We start from the raw sequence: 25,957 nt of genomic DNA, 5'->3' as shown, positions 1-25,957 counted from the left end.
GAAAGACTGCAGGAAATTTAAATAAATTGTTTAGGCCGCATTTGTGTATGTGCACTAACACATTTTAGCATGCAGTGTATGGATGGTTAATTGCCTTTCATTTTTAAAGGCACCCCAACACACATACTAGAACTAACACACTTGAACCCCAACCCTCTGGTGCACCAGACAAAAAAGAAAAAAAGTTCAGGTGTGTTCTTGAGGTATGTTGAGGACACACTAAAAACACAAAACTCTGTTCAACACAATGCATGCACAGGTGTGTTTGGACACATAATGAATATGTATATGGACACAATGGAATTATTATGCAGCTATGGAATTTTAATTTTCAAGCAACCCTGTTATCAAAGCTTCATGAAGGCCTTGATCATTAGTTCAACTTCGGAACAGAATGTAGTGCCACTTCTGACAACAAAGCCACACCTATCGGCCAAAACCTTATCCAAGGCCTTGACTGCTGCTTCCTGACAGAGGTGGGGCAGAAAGAACTATATAAGTAGATTTTAATTTTATTCTACTTCACCAACTGAGTTTTTTGCTTGTCAGCCGCCTAACTACATCATAAAAAGCACTTATACAGTTTACACAGAACACTGCAAACTGTATCATTAAAGCTGACAGGGGGCTAAAGTGATTTGGCAGCAGCTCTTAACTTGTTAAAGCAGTTGCACTGAAAGGTTTCTCCATTTATAATCACTAAAATTTCCAAATTTAAGTACAAATTTACCCTGTCAATGAAATGCTTTGGAAAAGTGATACAGTAAACACATTACAAATACGACTCAAATGACATTGGCAGTTTGGAGAAGAGTAAACAGTTCATGTATAATCTTACACCTGGCTCCAGTCTGTAATTCATTTGTCACATAAATGCACTTATGATATACAATAAAGGCAATGAACGCAAATCTTCCAAATTGTTACACTGTTGGCAGGTAAGACAAAATATCACACTTCATCAATTTCCTAAAAATTTGTAACAATAAATACATTTACACTGATGTATATGAATATGGATACATGCAAAAATTAATAAGTGTTTGCTGAGTGAGGTCTGTGTGTCACTATTTTCATTTTAAAACGGAGGTTCTTAAAGCAATTTAACCCCTGACAGCTGGTCGTAGCCCTCAACATCTGTTTTAATGTTGGGAGGCAGAGCAGCTTCCACACACGTGACTTGTCAAGTGATTGTCCCTCACAGTGGTCGCATGGTCAGGAGTCCATCCTGTTGGCTCCCAATAAAAAGCCATGGTTGAAAGCGGTCAGGAGATATCTTGTGCTGGTACTCTCAGCACACCTCAGGCGGATGCATATAGTCTACGGCTGGGCACTAAAGCCCACTTTTCCTGCTGCTACACATATGAGTTATGTAGTTGGGAAGAGGTTAAAGTAGAATCCCTTAAAAGAGGGAAATCCCCAGTAATCATTAGGGTCACCAGAACTAGTGCCCCCATTGGATGATCTCCTCTCTATTCCTGTTCTGACGAACACTCAGAACTTGGGATTTTCTGTCCCTTTCGGTGATAACAGTCAACAGGACAAACAGTGAGGGTGAACCTTCCTAACTGTGGCACAGACAGACTGGATTGGTGTTCTAATCGCTCTCCACTTTGTCTCACAAAAAAAAATAAATAAAAAATTCCATTCAATTATAATTTCATATTCAGATGATGGTGCACAAATTCTCGTGATTGTGTGCTTTACCACACAATGGGAATGAGAACTTTCTTAGTACTTTAAAGTGTTGCCTTTTTTTTTACTTTTGCAAACATGTTTTCAGTGTGAAATGCTGCATTCTAGAAGACATAATAAGCTCAATCTTCCACCATCTTTCAGTCACATTAAATATTTTTCAGTGAGATTGAGTCATGGGGTATCAATGAACCACCACCGAATATATGGCTACTGTCCTACACTACACCTTCAAGGCCAATGATCTGCTTTATGTAAAAGATGCATCCATGGATTAATATTATGATTAGAGGAACAGAATATGTTCAGAATGTGGCAGTCAAGCTGAGAACTGCCTCTCAAGCTAATAAAACAAACAAATTCCAAACCTATCAATTGCCAATTTTGTTGTTCTGTTTTTACTACAATGTCAGCAAACACATTTCCTTTTGTTCTGCAGATTACAGCACTGATAATCTAGCATATTGTAAATAGGCATCAAAGCTTGTATTACAGGAAGTACTACCAAGTTATCACTACTATTTATCACTGTGATGGTATACATTTTAGAGATTGAGGAGCAGTAGTTGTAAATGTAAATACACAAAAGTATAGTGTTTTTTTTTTCCCCCAGAAATGTTCAGTGCTGAAACTCTTGTATATATCTGTAGCTCTTTCAAATAACATAACTTTTTCATTTTAGGTTTAGTGGCCCTTGCTAAAACTCTGTCAAAAAGTTCACCAAATGCTCCCATACTAGTGGAATTGCCTGGAGTGAATCTAAAAGCCTAGACCTTTTACTTCAAATGGAAAGCAGTTCTACTATATAGCCCTGCTGCTGCCAGAAAGGAGTCTGTATAGTAAGTAACACCACTGATTAAGAAGCAGTACATAACACCACTCTGTAAAAGTGGAAAAATCTCTTCAAGACTCCATGCACAATAGCCCTTTTTTTAAAGCTCAAAAAACGCTGGAAAAAATGCTGGTAATAGTGTTTTAGTAATGTTTAGAAGTGTTTAGAAGCATTTTTACAGTAAATGCAGAAAAAAAAGAAAAGGCTAGAAAAAAAGCTGTTAGTTGTGTTTTAGTAGCGTATAACATTTTCTTTCTGGAAAAATGCTCCAGAAAACTCTACAAAAACTATTTTTTTCTGCTCTAGAAGCTGAAGCTCAAAAAACGCTTATAGCCTAAAGTAGTGTGCATGGACACATACGATAACATTATTTAGCTTCTAGGAGCATAAAAAAAATGCTATTAACAGTTTCTAGGACGCTAAAAAACGCTAGTGTGTATGGAGCCTCACTGCCCCGGAACTAGTATGTAGCCCAATAATCTGATTATTTTCTATAAAAAAATAAAATAAAAAAACCTTATGAAAGTGGTATTAAAGGATAAGTAATGCAACTTTTTTTTTTTTTTTTTTTTCGATCAGTACACCTGTAATATGTTTAATGCGGTCTGTGTCCTTGTTCGGGAGACTCACCCTCTCTGTTAGTCCTGTTTATCATTAACATCTGAAAGCAAATCCAAACTTTTGGGTTTTCACCATAATAGTAACAGACTTCCAGTGGGGACACTAGTTCCAGTGACAAGGGATTCTCATAACGTTAAAGAGATTGCTCCTCACTTCATGTTTTGGCTATATGACAGCAGGATAAGGGAAATTTCCCCTATGGGACACACTCCCTCCATTACTTCTAATTTGAGCTTCAGACCAAATACAGGTATGCAAGCTATTATCCAGAAATCTGAATGCTCAGGTAGACAAGAAAGTTCTCTGCAATCTTGGTCACCACCAAAATTATATTATATGTCACATAAAAACTGCAACTTTAATTTCCCTATACTGACTTACTTTTACCATAGAATAGGTGATTCTGCAGCAGACATAAGCAGACTTGAACCCTGCCAGCAAAAAAATTGTGACAAATGGATTACATACTGGTCAATAACAACCACAATAAATGGTTTAGCAATATAACAAAGTTGAAAAAAGTTAAGTCTATGACTATCCAATGTACTGGGAATGCTTAAAGCAGTATTAAACCTAAATGCACACATTTATTATATTACAGCTTACCAATCCTTAGATGTGATAGCTGTACTAGTTTGTATCAGTTTATATTGAGCCAATCCATTTACTACTGGCAGGAGTGAAATAAAATGATCAGCTTTTATTTATTCATGTAAAACCTTTATCTCAAAAAGAAAAAAAAAAAAAAGTTTGCTGTAACTGATTACAAAGCTTGAGCTGAAGTTTGTCTTCAATTTGTTATTGTATTCAAATCTGCAAATACATTTAACACTCTCATCCTCCAGATTGACAATGCTGCTGGGTCTGATGTGCCTCCTGTGCTCATTCCTCCATAGTTGTGTCTCATTAATACAGGAGGAGTGCTACTGGCCAGATCACCAGGTGGAAACGGGGGAAAAAAGACAAAGAAAAAAAAGATAATGCAGCCACCACATTTAATGATTGGTAAGCTGCAATATAAGACATGTTTTGTTTTAGGTTTAATACCACCTTAATGCTAATGAAGCACATGCAAACCTTACATCAGAGTGACACAGGAAATAATCTTCCTCACCAGGGCTGATGGACAGGTATCAAGCACTTGGACATGTGTACTATAAGGCTACATGTACACTGGAACTGCTGTAGATGTTAACTTTAAGGGCAGTAGAGAAATGCGTGTAAACGTAGTACTGTGTTTAGCGCTTGGACATTTATTCATTGCACTGGCCAGAGTACTTGCCATTGAAATGAATAAATGCCCAAGTGCTAAACGCGGTTGGGCACGTTTACATGTGCTTTTGCCGCATTTGCCGGTTTTTGGCCAAATCGTTCTTCTCCTGAACTCAATTCTTCTGCGTTCAGGAGAGGAACATTTAAGTGCCCCTAAATTCTGATAAAAGCCCATGTGTGCAAGGACACGTAGGCTTTCATTGAGTTAAGTTCAAGGCTTTGGCAAAAAAACAAAAAACTGTGTACATAAGGCCTAAGAATTCTTTGTGGAACAGTGGAACACATGCACTCTATTACACACATTGAAGTACCTTTGCTTACCCTGTTTTTCCCCACCTAAATACAACTACCATTGAAAGACATACACACAAAGAAATGGAATATGTCACCTGCTCTCTTGTCAACTATCAAAATGATTGCCACTTAAGGCCTATGTTTAGTAGAATACTCAGTGCAAATGGCAATGATGTGCAATAACCCATAGCACCAATCAGAAAAAGAGGCTCAATTCTCAGAGTATTATGGTGTCTCCAAAAAAAGATGCAAAATGGTACCAAAATAAAGTGAAACAAATCTTAAACAAAACTGAAAGTTCTTCAATCTATATAATACTGAAAAGTAGGCTTCTGGATAGATTTCAAACCTGCTTTAACTACTAGCTTCACTCTTAGAACAGTTTGCAGTCAAGTGCAAACCAGGCAGAAAGCTGACAAACAGAATTACTAAAAGAAAGGAACTAACAAGATAAAGTGTCAATCCTGTAAAAATAAATTGAATGTCACGTTGGAACGTTCTTTTTTGTAAAAATAAATCATGAAGCTACAGTTCTTTTAAAACATATAAAACAAATATCTTGTGTTCATCGGTAAAAGGAGTTTGGGACCTTCTTTTTCTTTTCTATGAGGTCAAGAAGACACGTTTCCAGAAAATGCACAACCCCCTGAGGTGAATGAATGGGCCGGATTACAATCCTTTATTAAAGTAGACTCTCTCCAGCCCTGGATTGTTTTCCTTGATGTACACTTGAAGTTCAGGCTCCAGGCGTGACACAGACATTGAGCTAGACAAAAACAGAGAGATTATTAATTAACAGGTTCAGGGTAACCTTTGAAACTAAAAGGAGGATGACACTGAATCTGTAACACCTGAACTACTTAGCAGCTGCATAACAGCATAATTCCCGAGGTAAATCATTCTACAGTTAAAGAAACATAACATTTAAAACTGAACTCAAGGAAGCTATAAAAAAATGAATTTTGACTTATCTGCAATGTCGTTATCTAGGAGCACAGTACAGGGCGCAGACTAGATATTCAGAGACACTGGGTTATAGGCTGCTACTTTCAGGTTATTGATCACTGGCAAAGTTTTTGGATACCCCCCTCTCCACCCATCTTGGTATTTAATCACCGCTGGGGTTTTTATTCTTTGCTAAATTAACAAAAAAAAGACCAAAAAGTTTGAAAAAAAAAAAACCTGTTTTTCTTTGTTTCTGTTCTTCATAAATTTAGGCCAAAATGTATTCTGCTACATGTCTTTGGTGAAAATAACCCAAATTAGTATTTATTATTTAGTCTGTAGGAAAGTTATAGAGTTCACAAACTATTGGATATATCTGAATATTGATCAATCCTGATATTCTGACAGCCAATCTAATTTCTTGAGGTCCAAGAATATCAGAACAGTACAGATATCCCCCAAATTACCCTTTTTGCAAAGTAGACAGTCCAACGTATTTCATAACAGGCATGGTGAGTTTTTTGAAGTTGTAATTTTTTTGTCATAATTTTTCGGAAATTAAGAAATAAAAATAATGACTTTCACTATTTTTTTTTTACATACTGTCAGCAGTGCAGTACAGTCATCATATACCTGGCATGGCGGAGATCAGGGACACTGACTGGTGACTGTACGAAAAAAAAATTTGATAATTTTTTTTTATTACATTTTTTTCTCTTTTTTTAAGATTTTTTTTCATATTTCACTATGACCAAAGTAGTATAATGTTACCATAGTAACATTGTACTACTTTGGGGAAGTGATATATATATATATATATATTTTTTTTTTTTACACAATTTGCTTATAGCAAAGAATTACTTTGCTATAAGCAAGCATTTACCTAAATGAAATCGATTCATTCAGGATTTTTTTTTTTTTCTTAACTGTGATTTGGCCACAGCTAATCACATGACCCAGCTGGGCTGTGATTGGCCCATCTTCTGCATGTGATTGTGTGATGGATTTGGTAAAATGCCTATTCGGTTTCCCCCTGAATATATATACATTTTATCCATATTTACTTTTATACTTCTTTATATTTCTAAATATATGTGTTGTGCGTATATATTTTGTCTGCTGGGTTTTGCAGTCCTCCTTAACTTGTTTGTTCAGCGATGTTCTCAACGCCTCCCGTCGAGCTGTGAGGATCTTGCAGTTACAGCCTTGAATATGTGAGGGAGTGAAGAGAACGGCGGCAAGCTTCAAGTTCTTGCCTTCTTTCTATATCTCAGCCAACCAAAATGTGCTTTTTAGACTATGATCATATTTACATAATAATGACGTATACTCTATTGTTCTCTATGTATAAAAGGTTAAGCACTGCCCTGCAATAAACAGAGACGAGGACGTGGTTATACTGCACAGTTGTCAGTGTGATCATTTTCTGGCGTGCACGTGCAATTCATTTCTCAAAAAATTAGGAACAGCAGCAGAAATCCTACCCTGAACCCGATTGTGGTTCTCACGACCATTCACAGCTAGCCACACTTGTATACAATGGATGGCATGATAGGAAGCCATCCATTGTATACAACTGTCATGTGACCTGCTGTGATTGGTCACAGCAGGTCACATGGTACTGGCAACGGGGCCGGTACACAGATCTGTCATCGGCCGTGTCTGAGGTACACGGCCGGTGACAGATCGCGCCGCTGCGTGGCTCTGCTGGCATGCAAACTGCACATGCCTGAAAGGACGCCATATGGCGTCCACCTGGAGGGACGAGGGTTTTTGCCGGCCCCCATTCAGCCATAGGCCGGGCAGGAACCGGTTAAGATTTCAAGCATTGCACCCCCTCCTCCACCTGCTAATTTTATAATTTTTCCAAAATGAGTTCAAAGGGTGATCAAAGATCCTATAAACATAGGTCAGTGGTAGCATTGTAAAGGAATCCTAACTAACCCCTCCATTGTCATCACACTGTACAAATACCTTGGTAGAGGCCGACATTCCTGTGTGGCAAATCTTTATAATGAACAAAGCTTCTTACAGTGACTCTGTCATGAGACAAGTATGGGGGATGCTATTGCTAGCCCTCCTTTGAAACTGCTAGTTACCTGGCTGTGTCTGGCTTAAATACTCTTGAGGTAAAGACCTACAGCAAGTCTGCTGTGAATAAGTGTCAGAATTCTTTATCAATACCTATTTCAGGGCACAGAGTTAAAAAGCATTGCAGCCAAAGCATCAGCATGGGAACCAGCATTCTCAAGTGGAAGTTCAGCAATTGCAGCCCCAAAACTTATCACAGAGTAATTGTAGGTAACATACAGTAAAAAGTGCAGCTTGTTCACATTTTACTTCTGAGCAGTTGCTAAACATGTTATGCAAATTGGCTAAAGGTTATGTTCACAGTACTGTGAAAGAAGAAGCGAGCCCTCAACAAGGGGAAGGAGACAAGGGAATGCAGATTCTGGGAAATCCTGAAGAAACACTTGTAGTTTATCACCAACATGCAATAAGAAGAGTTTTACAATAACAAGTACAAGAAATCTATACAGTACTGTGCAAATATTTTAGGTAGGTGTGAAGAAATGCTGTAAAGTAAGAAAGCTTTCAAAAACATATATTTTAATTGTTTATTTTTATCAATTTACAAAATTCAAAGTGAGTGAACAGAAGAAAAATCTAAATCTATTCATTATTTGGTGTGATTGCCCTTTGGCTTTAAACCAGCATCAATTCTTATACTTGCACAAACTCAGGGATTTTGTAGGATTACAGTCTGGTGTATTATTAACCAATTATATCTAGGTAAGTACTAATGAACATCAGTTTCCAATGTTCCTAACAGCCTCCTCGCTGCTGCTGTGCCCTGTACAATTATCTATCTTGTGTATCATCTGCCGTTGCGCTGCTCATGGTCGCTGGTGTGCATCTCCGTACACTTGAAACATACGTACTGTACGCAGCCCTGGAAGCTGTCAAGCGTAATCTCCGCTGGTCTCTGGGTGCCGCTCCAGGGGAATTACAGAGATATGACAAGACGATGGACATGTGTGTACTTGTGGGGGTCGGTGGAGATTTGTGAAGAGTGTACAGTGGGGGGGGGTTTGGAATTTATGAAGAGGTGTGAGCTGTTTAGGGATTGAGAGGGCAATCGGCATATTAAGGAGCTTTCCCCCATAACTGTCATTTATTGTCATTCTTTCTGGCCAGCCTATAACCCTGATGTGACAGCGTTATTGGCTGGCACTCTGCTCTAAATTAGGGTTGTGGGGCGCAAAAATTTCAAAACACTGGGGTTTCAAGATGTACTTTTTAAGCTCTTTTGAAGAAGCACAAAGAAATGGGCAACAATGAAGACTGTAGACGTAGTGGTAGGTCAAGGAAACTTAATGCATTAGATGAAAGACACATTATGCTTACTTCCCTTCGACATTGGAAGATGTCCAACAATGCTATCAGCACAGAACAAGCAAAAACCAGTGGGACCCAGGTACATCCATCTACTGTTCAGAGAAGTCTGGGAAGAAGTGGTTTTCATGGAAGAATTGCAGCCAGAAAGCCATACCTCCGACAAGAAAACAAGTGTATGTGACTCAACTATGCATGAAAACATAGGAACTGAAATGCAGAAAAATTGCAGTAGGTGCTCTGGACTGATGAGTCAAAATTTTAAATATCTGGCTGCAGCAGGAGGCACCTTGTTCACTGAAGGGCTGAAGAGTGGTACAATAACAAGTATCAGCAGGTAACAGTGAATCATGGTGGAGGTTTCTTGCAAGTTTGGGGCTGCATTTCTGCAAATGAAGTTGGACATATGGTCAGGATCAATGGTGTCCGCAATACTGAGAAATACAGGCAGATACATACCCACCATGCCATACCATCAAGGAGGAATGTGATGGGCTTTGGGTTTCTCTCCTGTTCATTTACTTTCCATTTCGTTAATTGATGAGTTGATTGTAGCTGTATTAGTGCATTTGCGACAGAAACAATTGAGTACTGTCCGTGATACTTTTTTATTTGCACTAAAGACATCTATCTTCAATGTATGGGTACTGCGATGGGAAGTAAAATGGCACCCCAATATGCCAATTTATTTATGGCTGACCTGGAGGAAAAATTCCTCAACAGCATAGAACAAAAACCATACAGATACTATCGCTATATTGATGATATTTTCATCATATGGACAGAAGGTGAAGAAAACCTAAAACAATTTTACTCACTGATCAACACTTTTCATCCATCAATCAAACTAAAAATGGAATACTCAAACACACACGTCAACTTCCTAGACACCACAGTATACATCAGGGATGATACGCTTCATACCTCAATATACAGGAAACCCACTGACAGATGCAACTACCTCCACAGTTCCAGCTTCCACCCCCAACACACGAAACGTGCCATCATACACAGTCAGGCCATCAGATACCACCGAGTATGTTCTGACCCAAGAGACAGAGATAAACATCTCGGGACACTAGCAGACTCCTTCCATAAGAAAGGTTAAAAAGGACAAAACTATCAACACCGGCATAAACACAGCCTTGAGAACCCGAAGAGAAAATCTGCTTCAGTACAAGGAGAAAAAAAACAAACAACCGTGTACCTCTAGTAACCACATACAACCCAGCACTAGAAGGGATAAGAAAAATAATCAAAGATTTACAACCCATCATAACAGAGGATGGAACTCTGAAAGAAATATTCCAGCTACCCCCAATACTAGCTTTCAGACAACCCCCCAACCTCAGAAATAAACTAATCAGTAGGAAACTTCCTTCTGATTATGATGTCACAAATAATGGAAGCGAACCCTGCAATAAGAAACGCTGCAAACTGTGCAACCAAATCAATCCATCAAAAAGTGTCAGACACTCAAAAGGGATCTTCAATATCTCCGGATCACACAGCTGCACCTCCATTAATGTTGTGTATCTTATCCAGTGCAGAAAATGCAGCAAAGGATCTTATGTTGGCGAAACAGGACAGAAGTTGCAAACAAGGATGAATCTGCACAGACATACCATCAAGGAACATAAAGAAGATGACCTATGCACACCTGTAGGGCACCATTTTGCACAACCAGGCCACACAGTGGGAGATCTCAATGTTTTAGTACTTAAAGGAAATTTCAAATCTATTCAGGAAAGAAAAACGTTTGAACTAAGAATGATAATTCTATTGGACACAAGAGATAAGGGCCTTGGACATGGGATTCCTCAATCATTATCCGACATTTTTATGACTATTAGCTGTAGCTTGACTCCCTCTGTGTGAATGTAGTATCCCCCCCCTCGCTTTGACTGCATCTTATCTCTAGCCTCCTTTTTTTTTCTCTTTTATCTCTTCTAACATTCTGCTAACTTTGTGAGTAGTACTGCTTAGATCTTGAAGAAGGGGACATTCCCCGAAAGCTTGTCCTCAAAATTGTATGTTAGTGCAAATAAAAAAAGTATCACGGACAGTACTCAATTGTTAATTGATGAAAAACTATTAACACTTCTATTTTTGAAAGCATTCTATATTTTTTACAGCATTTTTTCACACCTATCTAAAACTTTTGCACAGTAGTGTATATCACCCCCTTTCCTATTTCGCTACCATTTGGTCACTTCAGTACTGCTGCACTGAGACTTGTGTGTCATTGCTTTTAAGAGGAAGTTACAGTAAGACTTTGTTTGCAACACATTCACTATTATGCATCACAACTCACGATTTAATTGTACACCTTAAGTTTCTTGCACTTTTCTATATTCCAAAGTTTCTTGGGCCTCTGTATTTATGAGAAAAGCATGGTGTGGAGGAATGTGAATTTTACATGCAAGAGATCTGGCTAGGGCTCAAAGCTGCCAAATAATTTCTAAACAGAACTTTTTCTGACCAACAGAATGCCCCTAGAAAATAAAAATGGTACATTCGAGCACTACTAGATTCCTGCCTTTTAGGTCAGCTTCAAAATGTTACACAATTAGTAAACTTTTAATGGAATTCGCAAATGATCTGAAAAATACACTTACCTATTTTGGGGAAATAATGCACAGCAAAGTGGTGTCGCAAATACCAAGCTGAAAAAAAGTAAAACATATTTATTAATATTAGAAAAAAATATATTCTTTAAAGTTTAATTTCAATATTAAATTACAAAAATATGCCTGCAATACATTAAACATATATTTTGTAAGGTATATCCATAGCAGTAAAGTTTTCTTCAAATACATCAGGACTGATGACACTAGGCAACAAAAAAAAAAAAAAATCTTATATCCTTGTTTTTGCATCATCTTTATAGATTTCTTTCCTCAGTGTCGACGGGCCTTGCACCTGTCCCTGCATACCTGATAAACTTGGCTGTGTGGGTTAGCCAGTACTTACAGGTGAAACTCGAAAAATTAGAATATTGTGCAAAAGTTCACTATTTCAGTAATGCAACTTAAAAGGTGAAACTAATATATGAGATAGACTCATTAAATGCAAAGCAAGATAGTTCAAGCTGTGATTTGTCATAATTGTGATGATTATGGCTTACAGCTCATGAAAACCCCAAAACCACTATCTCAGAAAATTAGAATTATACATGCAATCAATAAAACAAGGATTGTACATAAAACAATATCGGACCTCTGAAAAGTATAAGCATGCATATGTACTCAGTACTTGGTTTGGGCCCCTTTTGCAGCAATTACTGCCTCAATGCGGCGTGACATGGAAGCTATCAGCCTGTGGCACTGCTGAGGTGTTATGGAAGACCAGGATGCTTCAATAGCGGCCTTCAGCTCTTCTTCATTGTTTGGTCTCATGTCTCTGATCTTTCTCTTGGCAATGCCCCATAGATTCTCTATGGGGTTCAGGTCAGGCGAGTTTGCTTGCCAATCAAGCACAGTAATCCCACAGTCATTGAACCAGGTTTTGGTGCTTTTGGCAGTGTGGGCAGATGCCAAGTCCTGCTGGAAAATGAAGTCAGCATCCCCATAAAGCTCGTCTGCGGAAGGAAGCATGAAGTGCTCCAAAATCTCCTGGTAGACGGCTGCGTTGATTCTAGACTTAATGAAGCACAGTGGACCAACACCAGCAGATGACATGGCTCCCCAAATCAACACAGACTGTGGAAACTTCACACTGGACTTCAAGCATCAGTGTGTGCCTCTCCATTCTTCCTCCATACTCTGGGTCCTTGGTTTCCAAATAAGATGCAAAAGTTGCTCTCATCAGAAAAGAGGACTTTGGACCACTGAGCAACAGACCAGGTCTGTTTTTCTTTAGCCCAGGTAAGACGCTTCTGACATAGTTTGTTGTTCAGGAGTGGCTTGACAAGAGGAATATGACATTTGAAGCCCATGTCCAGGATCTGTCTGTGTGTGATGGCTCTTGATGCACTGACTCTAGCCTCAGTCCACTCCTTGTGAAAGTCGCCAACACTTTTGAATGGCCTTTTCCAGACAATCCTCTCCAGGCTCCGGTTATCCCTGCTGCTTGTGCACCTTTTTCTACCACACTTTTCCCTTGAACATAACTTTCTATTAAAGTGCTTTGATACAGCACTTTGGGAACATCCAACTTCTTTTGCAATTACCTTTTGAGGCTTTCCCTCCTTATGGAGGGTGTCAATGATGTTTTTCTGCACAAATGTCAGGTCAGCAGTCTTTCCCATGATTGTGATTCCTACTGAACCAGACAGAGACCATTTAAAGGCTCAGGAACCCTTTGCAGGTGTTATGCTTAATTAGCTGATTAGAGTGGGACACTTTGAGCCTAGAATATTGCACCTTTTCACAATATTCTAATTTTCTGAGATTGTGGATTTGGGGTTTTCATGAGCTGTAAGCCATAATCATCACAATTATGACAAATCACAGCTTGCACTATCTTGCTTTGCATGTAATGAGTCTATCTCATATATTAGTTTCACCTTTTAAGTTGCATTACTAAAATAAATTAACTTTTGCACAATATTCAAATTTTTCGAGTTTCGCCTTTTGTGCTACATGCTAGCGCAAAATGATAAACAAATGGCTTGGCATCCCATATGCCAAGTCCGACCTGGTGGGGATCTGTAGCAGTTTTGAATACATTATTTATTTATTTTTTCATTCTGAAAAAGAAACTGCCATAGGTAGGGCAGATAGAGCTGAAATAGGTTTATCTGCTTAGGTAATTTTGTGCATGCCACAGACACCTTTGTTAATTCCCTGAAATGTGTATGGCCTGCCATATTTTTGCGATTTTTGCCATTTACCAAATGTTCTAGGTCTCCATTCTATTTTTCTTAACTTTATCTAAAGAAAGTTAAATGATCCCATCTTCAGAGAAACATGGAGGCTACCACTGCCGACTTATCCTTTCAAAAATTCTAAAGACCTGGCTGTTGTACTGACCCATTTCTTTATAAACTTTTAGACAATGACAGGAAAAAAGCGCACAGATAAAGATTCAGTAATGGCAGTCCCCATAATTATTTGCTGCTAGCTTAAAAGAGAAGTATGGGATTTTTTTTTTTAAATCATACTTACCTAGGTGGATGCAGCATCGAATCGATTCTGCATCTGTTCCCTGCCAGCTCTAAGGTCGAAAACTGACTGATCAAACACCGGTGATCACTCAGTGCTCCCTGCCGCTCTGAGCAGAGAGCGGTGACTATCAGTCACCACTCCCTGCTGGGCCCCTTCAGCGCTCACTGGAGTGCTGCACTGTGGAGAGGGCAGGAGCGGCTCACTAAGAGGCTGAGCCAGGTGATGGTCCAGGCTCCTGGGTGGAGCCGGACCATATGGTCGAGACCTTTCCCCAGCCTAGACCAGCTCTGTGACGTCCGCGTGCTTCAGCCTGCTGTTAGCTGCAAACGGGTCACAGGAGTGCTGAAATAGCTGCACTACTGTGATAAGCTTTGGCTATACTTCTCTTTCAAGAGTATACTTTTTATGCATTTTTTTTTTCATATTGGTTCATTCTATCTTTATTGCTAGGGATACACCGTAATTTAGGCCACCGAAATGTATCGGCCGAAAATTTTAGCCAATACAGGGGACTGTGTGTACTGCAGAGGTGAGGGGGGCGGCGGCGGAGAAAGGCAGGAGAGGAGTAGTGTATGCAGTGACTGCCTGTCACTATATGTCAGTGCCAGTTTTTAAATGCAATTGCCGGGTTTTTTTTTTCCTTCACTATAGCTCAGAGAATCAGCTGTCACTTTCCTGGAGCTAAATGAAACAAAGTTTCTTTTTCATTTCTTTCCCGAGCTAAAAGAAACAGGATTTCATTCATTCTCTGAGCTATGGTTAAGAAAAAAAAAAAAAAAAAAGGTCGCAATTGCATTTAAAAACCGGCACTAACATATAGTGACAGCCAGTGAGGGAGCCTCTCTGTATACACTGCTATCTCACTGTATACACTTCTCCTCTTCTGCCCCCTCCTTGCACACACTGCCCCCCCTCTCCCCTACAAAGATGGCCTCTCACTCATATGCTATCACATAGGGGACTATTGGTCCCCTATGTGATAGCAATAAAATCATAAGTTCAAAAAAATAAAATAAAAATATACATGAAAGTAGAAAACAATACAAAAACTAAATTGGAGTCTCCCCACCCCCACATTTTGGTTTCGGTTTTCGGCCACATGCATTCGGAATTTTTGGTATCGGTTTTGGCACCAGAATTTTCATTTCGGTGCACCACTATTTACTGCTCTTCACTTTTTTGTTTTGCTTACTTGCAACTAACACTTTGCAAGTGGTGTTTTAGTAATTGACTATTCTAATAAAGTTGGCTGAAAAAAAAAAATTAAATTGTGAGCTGACGTGTTTACTTCTGCTTTAAGATAATCAGTGTTTGGTGGAATGAACTGTAAATTGCTTTCGTCAGTAAACACGTTTATAAAGAGTATAATGTTTGAGAAAATGGATCATGTGTGAGGGCAATAAAATATTATGCTGATTTTATTAATTTATTTGCAGAAGGCAAAGATATCACTAATAATCACAGTATTAAATGCAGAAAATAGATATTTTTACAAAGTACAACCATGCTTATTGGTATCTCAGATATCATTAAAAAAATTCAGCACTTCTTACCAGAATCCCACTAATCCTACTTGTATAGGGGCACTCATCCATGGAAATCGCTAAAATGGAAAACAGAATTGTATGAAAATTAAGCAAAACGAGTCAGATGGTATTACATTATACACAGCAGAATTTTCACATTACCTTAAGGAATGCTTTCTTTTCCAAAGTGTTCATTATAAATGGAGGAATGGCTGTAAATATAGCATATAACTTATGTTAGCAGATGATAATGCTGCAATTCCCTTGAATTATTTCCATGGGCTTTAAATTCATCTTGAGCAAGTATAGTTTTAATGTTGCGCATATGTCTGATGAGCAGTAAATGGAGGGTAATACATAAGGCATATTAGGGTATAAAAATAAGGCTTCACCCCTCAGATTGCTGAAACGCTCATATAAAAACAAACCAGCCAGTCTGCTAATCTCAGAGCATTCTGCTGATTTACTTGAGAGTCAGCCATTCTGAAATGCAGAGACGAGTCAGCAAGACTCAACAAATCAAGTGGCCTGGTCTCTTCTTGACACTAAAGATGCTCCAATTTGGATCAGCTACACATGGCTAAATTTATCTAACATTCATTGTAAATTAATGTTTTTTTTTACTAAAACTACCACTTTCAGTCTGCAAACTTACTAGACTACCAATTTACACAGTGCAGTATAATTCCCAAGATGTATACAGTAACTATACTATTATGGGACACAAATAAATGAGGATGAAGAAAATAGGCGTTTTGGCTTACCTGTAAATTCCTTATCTTGGAGTACAGTACAAGAGACAGGACTAGTATTCATAGACCAGTATCTCACAGAAGTGAGTACGCCCCTCACATTTTTGTAAATATTTTATTCTATCTTTTCATGTGACAACACTGAAGAAATGACACTTTGCTACAATGTAAAGTAGTGAGTGTACAGCTTGTATAACAGTGTAAATTTGCTGTCCCCTCAAAATAACTCAACACACAGTCATCAATGTCTAAACCGCTGGCAACAAAAGTGAGTACACCCCTAAGTGAAAATGTACAAATTGGGCTTAATTAGCCATTTTCCCTCCCCAGTGTCATGTGACTCGATAGTGTTACAATGTCTCAGGTGTGAATGGGGAGCAGGTGTGTTAAATTTGGTGTTATCGCTCTCACTCTCATACTGGTCACTGGAAGTTCAGCATGGCACCTCATGGCAAAGAACTCTCTGAGGATCTGAAAAAAAGAATTGTTGCTCTACATAAAGATGGCCTAGGCTATAAGAAGATTGCCAAAACCCTGAAACTGAGCTGCAGCATGGTGGCCAAGACCATACAGCAGTTTAACAGGACAGGTTCCACTCAGAACAGGCCTCATCATTGTTGACCAAAGGAGTTGAGTGCACGTGCTCAGCGTCATATCCAGAGGTTGTCTTTGGGAAATGGATGTATGAGTGTTGCCAGCATTGCTGAAAAAGTTGAAGGGGTGGGGGTCGGCCTGTCAGTGCTTAGACCATATGCCGCACACTGCATCAAATTTGTCTGCATGGCTGTCGTCCCAGAAGAAAGCCTCTTCAAAAGATGATGCACAAGAAAGCCCACAAACAGTTTGCTGAAGACAAGCAGACTAAGGACGTGGATTACTGGAACCATGATCTGATGAGACCAAGATAAACTTATTTGGTTCAGATGGTGTCAAGCGTGTGTCGCGGCAACCAGGTGAGGAGTACAAAGACAAGTGTGTCTTGCCTACAGTCAAGCATGGTGGTGGGAGTGTCATGGTCTGGGGCTGCATGAGTGCTGACTGGGGAGCTACAGTTCATTGAGGGAATGCCAACATGTACTGTGACATACTGAAGCAGAGCATGATCCCCTTCCTTCGGAGACTGGGCTGCAGGGCAGTATTCCAACATAATGACCCCAAACACACCTTCAAGACGGCCACTGCCTTGCTAAAGAAGCTGAGGGTAAAGGTGATGGACTGGCCAAGCATGTCTCCAGACTTAAACCCTATTGAGCATCTGTGGGGCATCCTCAAATGGAAGGTGGAGGAGCACAAGGTCTCTAACATCCACCAGCTCGGTGATGTCGTCATGGAGGAGTCTAAGAGGACTTCAGTGGCACCCTGTGAAGCTATGGTGAACTCCATGCCCAAGAGGGTTAAGGCAGTGCTAGAAAATAATTGTAGCCACACAAAATAATGACACTTTGGGCCCAATTTGGACATTTTCACTTAGGGGTGTACTCACTTTTGTTGCCAGCGGTTTAGATATTAATGGCTGTGTGAGTTATTTTGAAGGGACAGAAAATTTACACTGTTATACAAGCTGTACACTCACTACTTTACATTGTAGCAAAGTGTCATTTCTTCAGTGTTGCCACATGAAAAGATATAAATATTTACAAAAATGTGAGGGGTGTACTCACTTCTGTGAGATACTGTATATGCTGCTACCTTCAGGTAAATGGAAACAAACTTTTGCTAGAGCTGCCCCATATACTTCTACAACCCTGCCCACTTTGTGAGGTGCCATTTTTTTTTAGTAAGCAATAGGGAGCAATCAAAACACAGACTTGTACTGTACTCCAAGATAAGGATTTACAGGTAACTCCAAATTCTTAGTATCTTAACCTCCCTGGCGGTCTGATTATGTAAATATTTTTTAATGTCAAAGCGGTATATTGTTTTGCATGGAAATTTGTTGTTTTATATTGCTAGCCTGTAATTCTTAGGAATAATTCACTTAAATCTGTCCAAACAAGAGTCTAGTAAACATCCCAGGTATGATCAAGTTTGAAACACGAAATCATAAATTATAATATAATAATTATAAAAAAAAAAAAAAAATAATAATAATAATAATAAATTTAATTCAAGTGTCATCTTTGGTCACTGGTTTCTGCTTCTTGGAAACTTCTGATGCAGAGTAGCCAATTATTGCTCTTGGTACCAGTTTGTCTCGGTAACTATTTTTTCAATAACCTAATTGGTCAGAAATAATTGTAAGTATGCCAAGGGTTGTCCTGTTCATTATCTACTTTCATACCAGATGCTCCAGTAAATGGGAATCTTGGTGGCGCTGCCTGATCCGTACCACAGTCAATAGAGCACATCACTGAGCACAGTCGCAGAATCGTCGCTGTTGTCACTTTCAGTGTCTGATGACAAATTTCCCCACGAGTCACTATTGCTCAATTCTGCAAGGGATTCTACTTCACTATCGCTGTTTTCTAGGTAGTCTAAAACCACTTTTGACCTAAAAGGGACACTTTTTGGATGCCATGGACGTTAAGTTTCCAGGCAGAAAAAACTGTAAAAGTGCAGGCAGGGCACTGGACAAAGCACTAGAGACAAAACGGAGGTAAAATGGTTTGATACAGTAATGTAATCCTAACAGATTACAATGTATTGTGTGTATGTCATGTTTTATTTTTTTTGTTTATTTTAATCACCAGCCGGTTCTACCCCCGTGTCGCAGCGCTCTCAGGGAAGGGAACCCGGATGCCAGAATCAACCGGAGGACACAGTGGGAGGACAATTGGGCGATCACAGGGATAAGGTAAATTACACTACAGTGTAATCCCGAGTATGGCTCGGGGTTACCAATTTTGGTACTGAAAATTAACCCCGAACCACACTCGGGATTACCGCCAGGGAGGTTAATGAATGAGCTCTGATGGGAAAGGAAGGAACCAGTATCATAAAGGAGTAGGAGTAGCCCTGGAAATTATTTTTCTGATCCACCTGACAATGGTGGAACAGGAGGTAGGGTATCCTTTACGAGGACCTATGGGCAAGACAGAGGACAAGAGAATAGAGACTGTAGCTTTTTGGTATGCCTAGACAGCCCTGACTATATTCAGGCAATATAGGGCAATTTCCTTGTCATACTTTGGGGCAGGACAGAGGGAAGAGAGGACAATGTACTCACTAATAACATACAAAATATACAGTGCAATACTGTATAATCAAATAATAAATATAATATGTACATGCAAGGAGTTGGAGACTGACACACCACTATACCCGCCCGGATTAAAGGGAAAAGCGAGGTTTCACCTGACGGTTCAGGCCAACCCATAAGGTGAGCGCATAAGTGTGTCGGAGGTGGATATAACACTGGGGGTCACACGAATGCACTGGATGGATATATACAGAGGAGAGATTGCAAAATAGCACTTGGAGCACAGAGCCTTAAAGGGACGGTTCACTAAGATTTATTTATATTGGGACACTTAGTATATAAACGAACAGTGGATAGTATATAAACGCACAGTGGATACGATTTGGAAAATGCATGGTCGATATGGGCAGTAATATGAGAGAGAGTGCGTTATTGTTTATATAAGGTGATACGTTTGGAGCACAGATTATGCACTTTATGTTATTTTAGCATCGTCATATAGCAAGTTGCATGTACATATTATATTTATTATTTGATTATACAGTATTGCGCTGCATATTTTGTATATTATTATTTATATGTGGGAACACTATACATGTTAGCTGCAATATTTTTGATTATAGTGAAGTGGATAGGCATATTGCGCTGTAAGTTTTTCACAATATATAATGTACTTACCAAGATGAAAGGAAGAGACCACCCTAGCCAAAAAGTAGGTTTTGGTCTCAAAACTACCTCGTCCTTGTGCAAAAAAGGAAAATGTTCTTAACAAAGGATAGTTTCTAACTCAAATGTGATGTCTTCCAAAGGAATGTCTATAATCGGATCAAAGGGGAGCCTCTGAACAGCAGAGAGCACCAGGTTGAGATACTAAGGTGACACAGATTCTAAAAAGTCCTCACCATTTAGGATGTTGGTTTTAACAGGCAAGACATTAAAGCTTGTGACTGAGAAGCAGGATGAAAAAGGAGGCCTTAGGCCAGTAAACCTGGTCTGTTTGGAAGAGGCTGAGGTTCATCCGCCAGAAGTCTTAGTATATCTGTGTACATTTGTGTATTTTCTCACATCTGTCAAGGGAGGATCTTCATCAGAAGGAAGGGATAAACCAGCTGGAACTGTTGTCCAGGGAATCACCAGAACAGTTACTGCAAAGGCTAGCAGATTCCTAGTCTTGGCTACAAATTTGTTCAGCTTGTTCACCGTCCCTCTCACAAACGTTGCATAAGATTCCAACTGTCAGTACTTTATTCTACTTCCCTCATGAGAATTAATGTATCCAATAACTTTACACGTTGCACTTCTTGCCAAGGTGGGCACCTGAAACTTGACCCAGTGCCAGAAGCAAACATTACAGGTTGGCTGGGTACACAAGGAGGGTAACCGATTTTGAATCGGCTAGGTAGCACAGGGCAATCAGATGTCGATAGAAGAGCCACAGAAAAGTAAACAAAAAAAAAAAGTACTTCTCCAGAGGAGAACTGGTCCATCAGCTAAGAACAAACTGGAGCCTCTTGGAATGTCCAATCACCTGAAGGTAGCAGCACATAACCCATAGTCTATGAATACCACTCCTGTATTGTATGATGAAGATACACCTATTTTTAACACTTCGCTTAAAGCTTAATGTTTTAGTTTGTTTCATACAAAAGAACTAATTTTGTAAGGTAAAATCAAAAAACAACAATAAAAAAAAAGGCACACCTAATAAAAATAAGCATGCCAGAATAAATTCCACCAAGTTCTACATTTAAAAAAAAAAAAAGAAAAAGATATTGATGGAAATGTTAAATAGCCTGCAGTCTATGACAAAGAAATGGATTTATTCCACTGTGTACACACCCATGCCAGGAGCAGCCATCAGGATTCTGGAAACGACCACCTGAGTGATGGCTTGTTTAGCAGCATTAGCAGATTCTCCTAGTCTATTTCCATTCTCATCTGTGACTGGTATACCATACTTCAATTCCCTGTAAAACACAATGTACTTCAATTTCCTGTATAAATAAAATGCACACATTGTGTATGCTTTTCATTTTGGGACATGGTTTTTATATATAAACAGAATAAATAACACATTGTTGTCTGTGCCATGACAGAAGACTAAATCTCTTTCAGACGGCACTTGTAATTACTTATAAGAATGGTTGGCAAGATGCAACCTAACCAGATTTTCCAACATCCAGATTAAGTTAGTAGTAAAGTCATGCTATCTAAAATCATTTGACAGGCAGAGTTTTTATAACAGGTTTACCCTACTGGTCTCTTCTGTCATATACTGTATCTCCCCCTTGCCTGTAAGCAGGTAATATGATTTGAGCCACACATACGCAGCTTAGATCACATTTACAACCCACTTTGCTTGTCGCAACTATGTGACTCCCGTGCGCATGAGTAGGAGTGGCATCGCCGCAGCCTGGTCATTCCAGTGGCTGAAGATACAAAACCTGGAAGAACACGGGCGAAGATGGGGGAGCCGTGACAGCGCTGCGCTGAAGGGCTCTGCTTGCAGGTAAGTCTGTCATAATGTATTAGTATGCAGTGCATTCTAGTACATTATAAGTTAAACCTGCAGGGGGACCAGATTTTTTATTCTTTTAGCTGTGGCTTTACTACCGCTTTATGGATGCCTGTAGATATACAAATTCAAATTTTCACTAACATCTTACCTTTGCCTCATTAATGGGATGTTGATACAGTTAGCAGCAGCAACAGCAGCAAAAGGAACAAATCTTCCTATAAGTGGTGAAACATGCTAAAAAAAAAAAAAAAAACAGAGATAGGAATTTTCTTGTTAAAAACCTATATAGTTTAGATTATGTTGTGTAATAACCACATGCAGAGTAGAATTTATGCTTTATAATTCAATGTGTGTATAGTCAAATTCATTGCTATTTTATTAAACAAGAAGGTCTCAAATATGTTCACACTGTAGAAAACAATTCCTGTACAGCAGGAGCCCCTCTGGAAAATGAGATGACAAAGCTAGTTTATAAGAGACCTGCTTGCTCATTATAAGGCTCAAGTTCAGGGAATCTAGCCCACTAGAGGTTTTAGAGGGTACGCTTTACCCTGAACATGCAACCCCACTCATTCCTATGTGGAAAGCTCTAATCCATAGGACTGGTATAGGCTACCACTGAAAAGTCTCTCCAAAGGAATAATGGGGCTGCTGTGCGCTTGCACAGGATGAAGAGGACCCAGTGGGGTCATTTTTGGAAGAAAGTCTGTGCGGCTCCAAGAAGGGCCACAAAGTGAAGTTCCCTCGAACAGAGACAGAGGCAAGCATTAAACCAGGTGAGTTGCACTCGGGGGTGGGGGGTGACCATATTTTAAAGGACAACATATCAAAGGTACAGCTGTTCTGTAAGCACTATGGGTTTTGAAGGTCTCCATGCTTCTTATGCAAAGGTAAGAAAAATACACATCTTTCACGTATCTGTGCAAAAATCAAACATGATAGGGCAATGTAATGCCTACAACAATTACACCTCAGCAGATAGGACAGTGAAGAAAGGTCTGCAATTGTTTGAAATTTACAAAAGTACTTTGCACATTTCGCTTTACCTTATTAAATAGGATTATATGTTAATTTTAATATATCCTATTGGCTCTCATTTGAGGCTGTCATGAGCCAGTGTGTGCTTCAACCATGTGCAACATGCAAGATATAGCATAATACTAAAACACATTCCTGTATAAAGCAAAATTATAATGGTTTTGGCTCAGTTTTGGATACTTGTTAACCCTATTTGAAAGGATAAGTTCACCTTTTGAAAAAAAAAAGCATATTTTTTATAAATATATATTTTTTTTGCAGGTAAAAAAAGTGAATTTAATATCTCTTTTTCTAGGGAACCTGCACAGCATTGCACTTGCGATCATCAAATTGTGGATGCAATCCCAGGCTCCTGCAGACTCGCAGCATAGCATGCTGCCCGTACCTCATGTGGGAAGACAAGTTACTTCGGACCAAGATCAATGGACTACAAGAGTGCTCACCAGCGCCCTCATAGTTCACCGAGAACTACAAGCTGTCAGCCGCAATGGCTAATGGTACTTGCTGACATTCATTCACAGGAAAAAAGGTGAGGCTGCAGGTGCTGAAACCTGTTACATGTTCATCCCTAAAAACGTGTGAAACATGTAACATGTTCCAACAGTGAACTTGCTTTAAATCTTTTTTTTTTTTTATTAATTTTTATATAAAATCATTAATAATGAGTGCATTAATGGCACGGATCGACTGAGAATTGTGGATTTTCTAGAGGGAGATAAACATGTTTTCTTTGATTCTCTCCCATTGAACAAACCTTGTGCAAAGCAGGTACAGAAGGGGAGGGAGGATGAGAAATGTTTCTGACTCATTCACTTATGTGTGCAAAATGCAGCTTGAACTACTGTGCTCTATAAACCAGGTTGTTTTTTTTTCCAAGCAAGGTTAGAATAGTTCTTACTGACACAAAGCAACTTATGATCTCTAAAATTATAAGATTGTGTACTGGGCAGCTGACAGGTGTATAGTCTTCTACGCAATCTGTTTTCAGGCTGTAACAAACTTCAATAAGCAAGAAGAAATTCTCCCAGCACATCATTGTGTAAAATATTCATCTATAATATTTCAATAAATTTAATTTACAATAAAATATTAAATTATGGATTTAGTAGTACAGCAACAATGGTTGAACTAAATTCAGATAATCTGTGCTAGTTTATAGTTCTATTTTATCACAAGCAAATTTTACAATACTTTACAGATTGTATTAAATATAAATCTAACCAGTTCTTGTACTTACCACAGACGTCCAATTTTGAAAAGGACTGATTAATGCTAAACTCAAGTTATATACACAATTTAAATATTTATTCATAACTCTGTCCATCTATTTCTGAGATTTATACAGCCCCTCACACAGCACTGCCGGGTGGATAAAACCACTCACAATTAAAGTAGAGCTATAGGCAAAACCTTTTTTTTGTTTCCATTCTGCATAGAGTAAGGGAGGATTAGTTTGTCCCATCGCTAAAACAGGAAGTGAGAAAAAAAATCCCTGCAAAATTAAGGGAATGTCTTGTAGACCCCCAGGTCACCATAACTAGTGTCCCCATTGGAAGATTTCCCATCTATTACTTTTCTGGGGACAACCCACAATTTGGGGTTTTATTTTACTTTCACTTCTAATGATAATGGTAAGTGGGAGAAAGAGAGATGGTGAATCTCCCTAACGGGGACACAGACAGCAATAAAAACGTAAAAGGTGCTCTAATCGATCCCCCCTCTATCCAAAACGAAAAAAAAAATGTGGCCTTGGGTTATACATTAAGGAACACAGTTGTGCCCTATCTCTATACCCAGCTTTCTGACTGGACAGTGAAAGTGTAAGGCAGACTAATGTGGCCATTCCCATCTTCACTCCTTCTATAAGCAAGTTCCCTGTAAACATATCAGAATGCAGCACACCTTATTGGTTTCAGTGCTGATCCTCCATCTGCTGCACAGCGGACTGTAAAATGCTTATACCAATTCAAATTCAGGTGCTTACACTAGTTTTAGAAAATACATTTAATGGTTTATGAATGAATACAAAGTTGCATTAATTCATGACTTTTATATCTGCTTGTGCTGGTCCACAGTTCAGCTTCAGTGCTCGTCCACATATACGTGCATTGGATGCGGTTTGAACATGAAAAAGCATTGCTACCTGTTCACAAATGTCCAATGCACTGGCATTGCAGATTCAGTGCGATCTGAAAAAGAGTCATGTATAATTTCTGAGCAGCACGGTCTGGGTCAGGTAGGGATTACAGGCTAATGCCTTCTATGGGAACCGTTTCTAAACTGCATGTGTGAACAGAATATGATCCTGAGCTAATCCTGTCCTGAACCTAATGTAAACCTGACATGAACCGGTGAACAACTACGGTGTCAATTAGCTGTGAAACCTGAGCTTCATACCGCACCGCATGTATTAATCAGCTCTATATTTTAGGACATGCAGAGAAAATTTTAGTGAACATGCAGAGGACAGAGAAAACCAGACCAGGGAAAAAGAAACAATCCTTGCACTTTGCATGTCATATGAACAAAAATGCACAAAATCGGCACAGACAAATATGGTTGTGAATGGAAACCCAGAGAGTATCATGGCATGAGGCAGATCCCTCTTAAAACAGGTAACAACGTTATTGAAAAGTTTAATAGAAAACATTTAGCCTGTTGGGTGGACAATATGTAGCCAAGCAGAACAAGTAGGAATTGACTTTAATGTTGAACTTCTGACGTGCCCATCTCAAAAATATAAAAGCACAGATGCAGTGCTTAAAAGCAGAGCTCCACCCATTTTGACATCTTCCTTGATCACAATGCCCATCCGCAGTAC

At 39.2% G+C, this 25,957-nt stretch overlaps 1 protein-coding gene across 1 annotated transcript in view; it reads right to left on the bottom strand.

Annotated features, from left to right (window-relative positions):
• Positions 1-303: 303 nt before the first annotated feature.
• SFXN1 (sideroflexin 1) overlaps positions 304-25,957 on the bottom strand; it is a 70,756-nt gene continuing 45,102 nt past the window's right edge. The window contains exons 6-11 of the mRNA XM_089673000.1: positions 22,247-22,332; positions 21,420-21,547; positions 15,852-15,901; positions 15,717-15,766; positions 11,674-11,721; positions 304-5,480 (exon numbers count right to left, since the gene is read on the bottom strand). Coding sequence (XP_089529126.1) covers positions 5,384-5,480; positions 11,674-11,721; positions 15,717-15,766; positions 15,852-15,901; positions 21,420-21,547; positions 22,247-22,332 — 459 coding nt within the window. The 3' untranslated portion in view covers positions 304-5,383. The remainder of the gene's footprint in view (positions 5,481-11,673; positions 11,722-15,716; positions 15,767-15,851; positions 15,902-21,419; positions 21,548-22,246; positions 22,333-25,957) is intronic.

Source organism: Staurois parvus, unplaced genomic scaffold (genome assembly GCF_062004578.1).
Source record: "Staurois parvus isolate SC_StPar_1 unplaced genomic scaffold, SC_StPar_1.0 ptg000133l, whole genome shotgun sequence".
In the NCBI taxonomy this organism is placed as follows: Eukaryota; Metazoa; Chordata; class Amphibia; order Anura; family Ranidae; genus Staurois; species Staurois parvus.
This window is presented reverse-complemented; position numbering and strand designations above follow the sequence as displayed.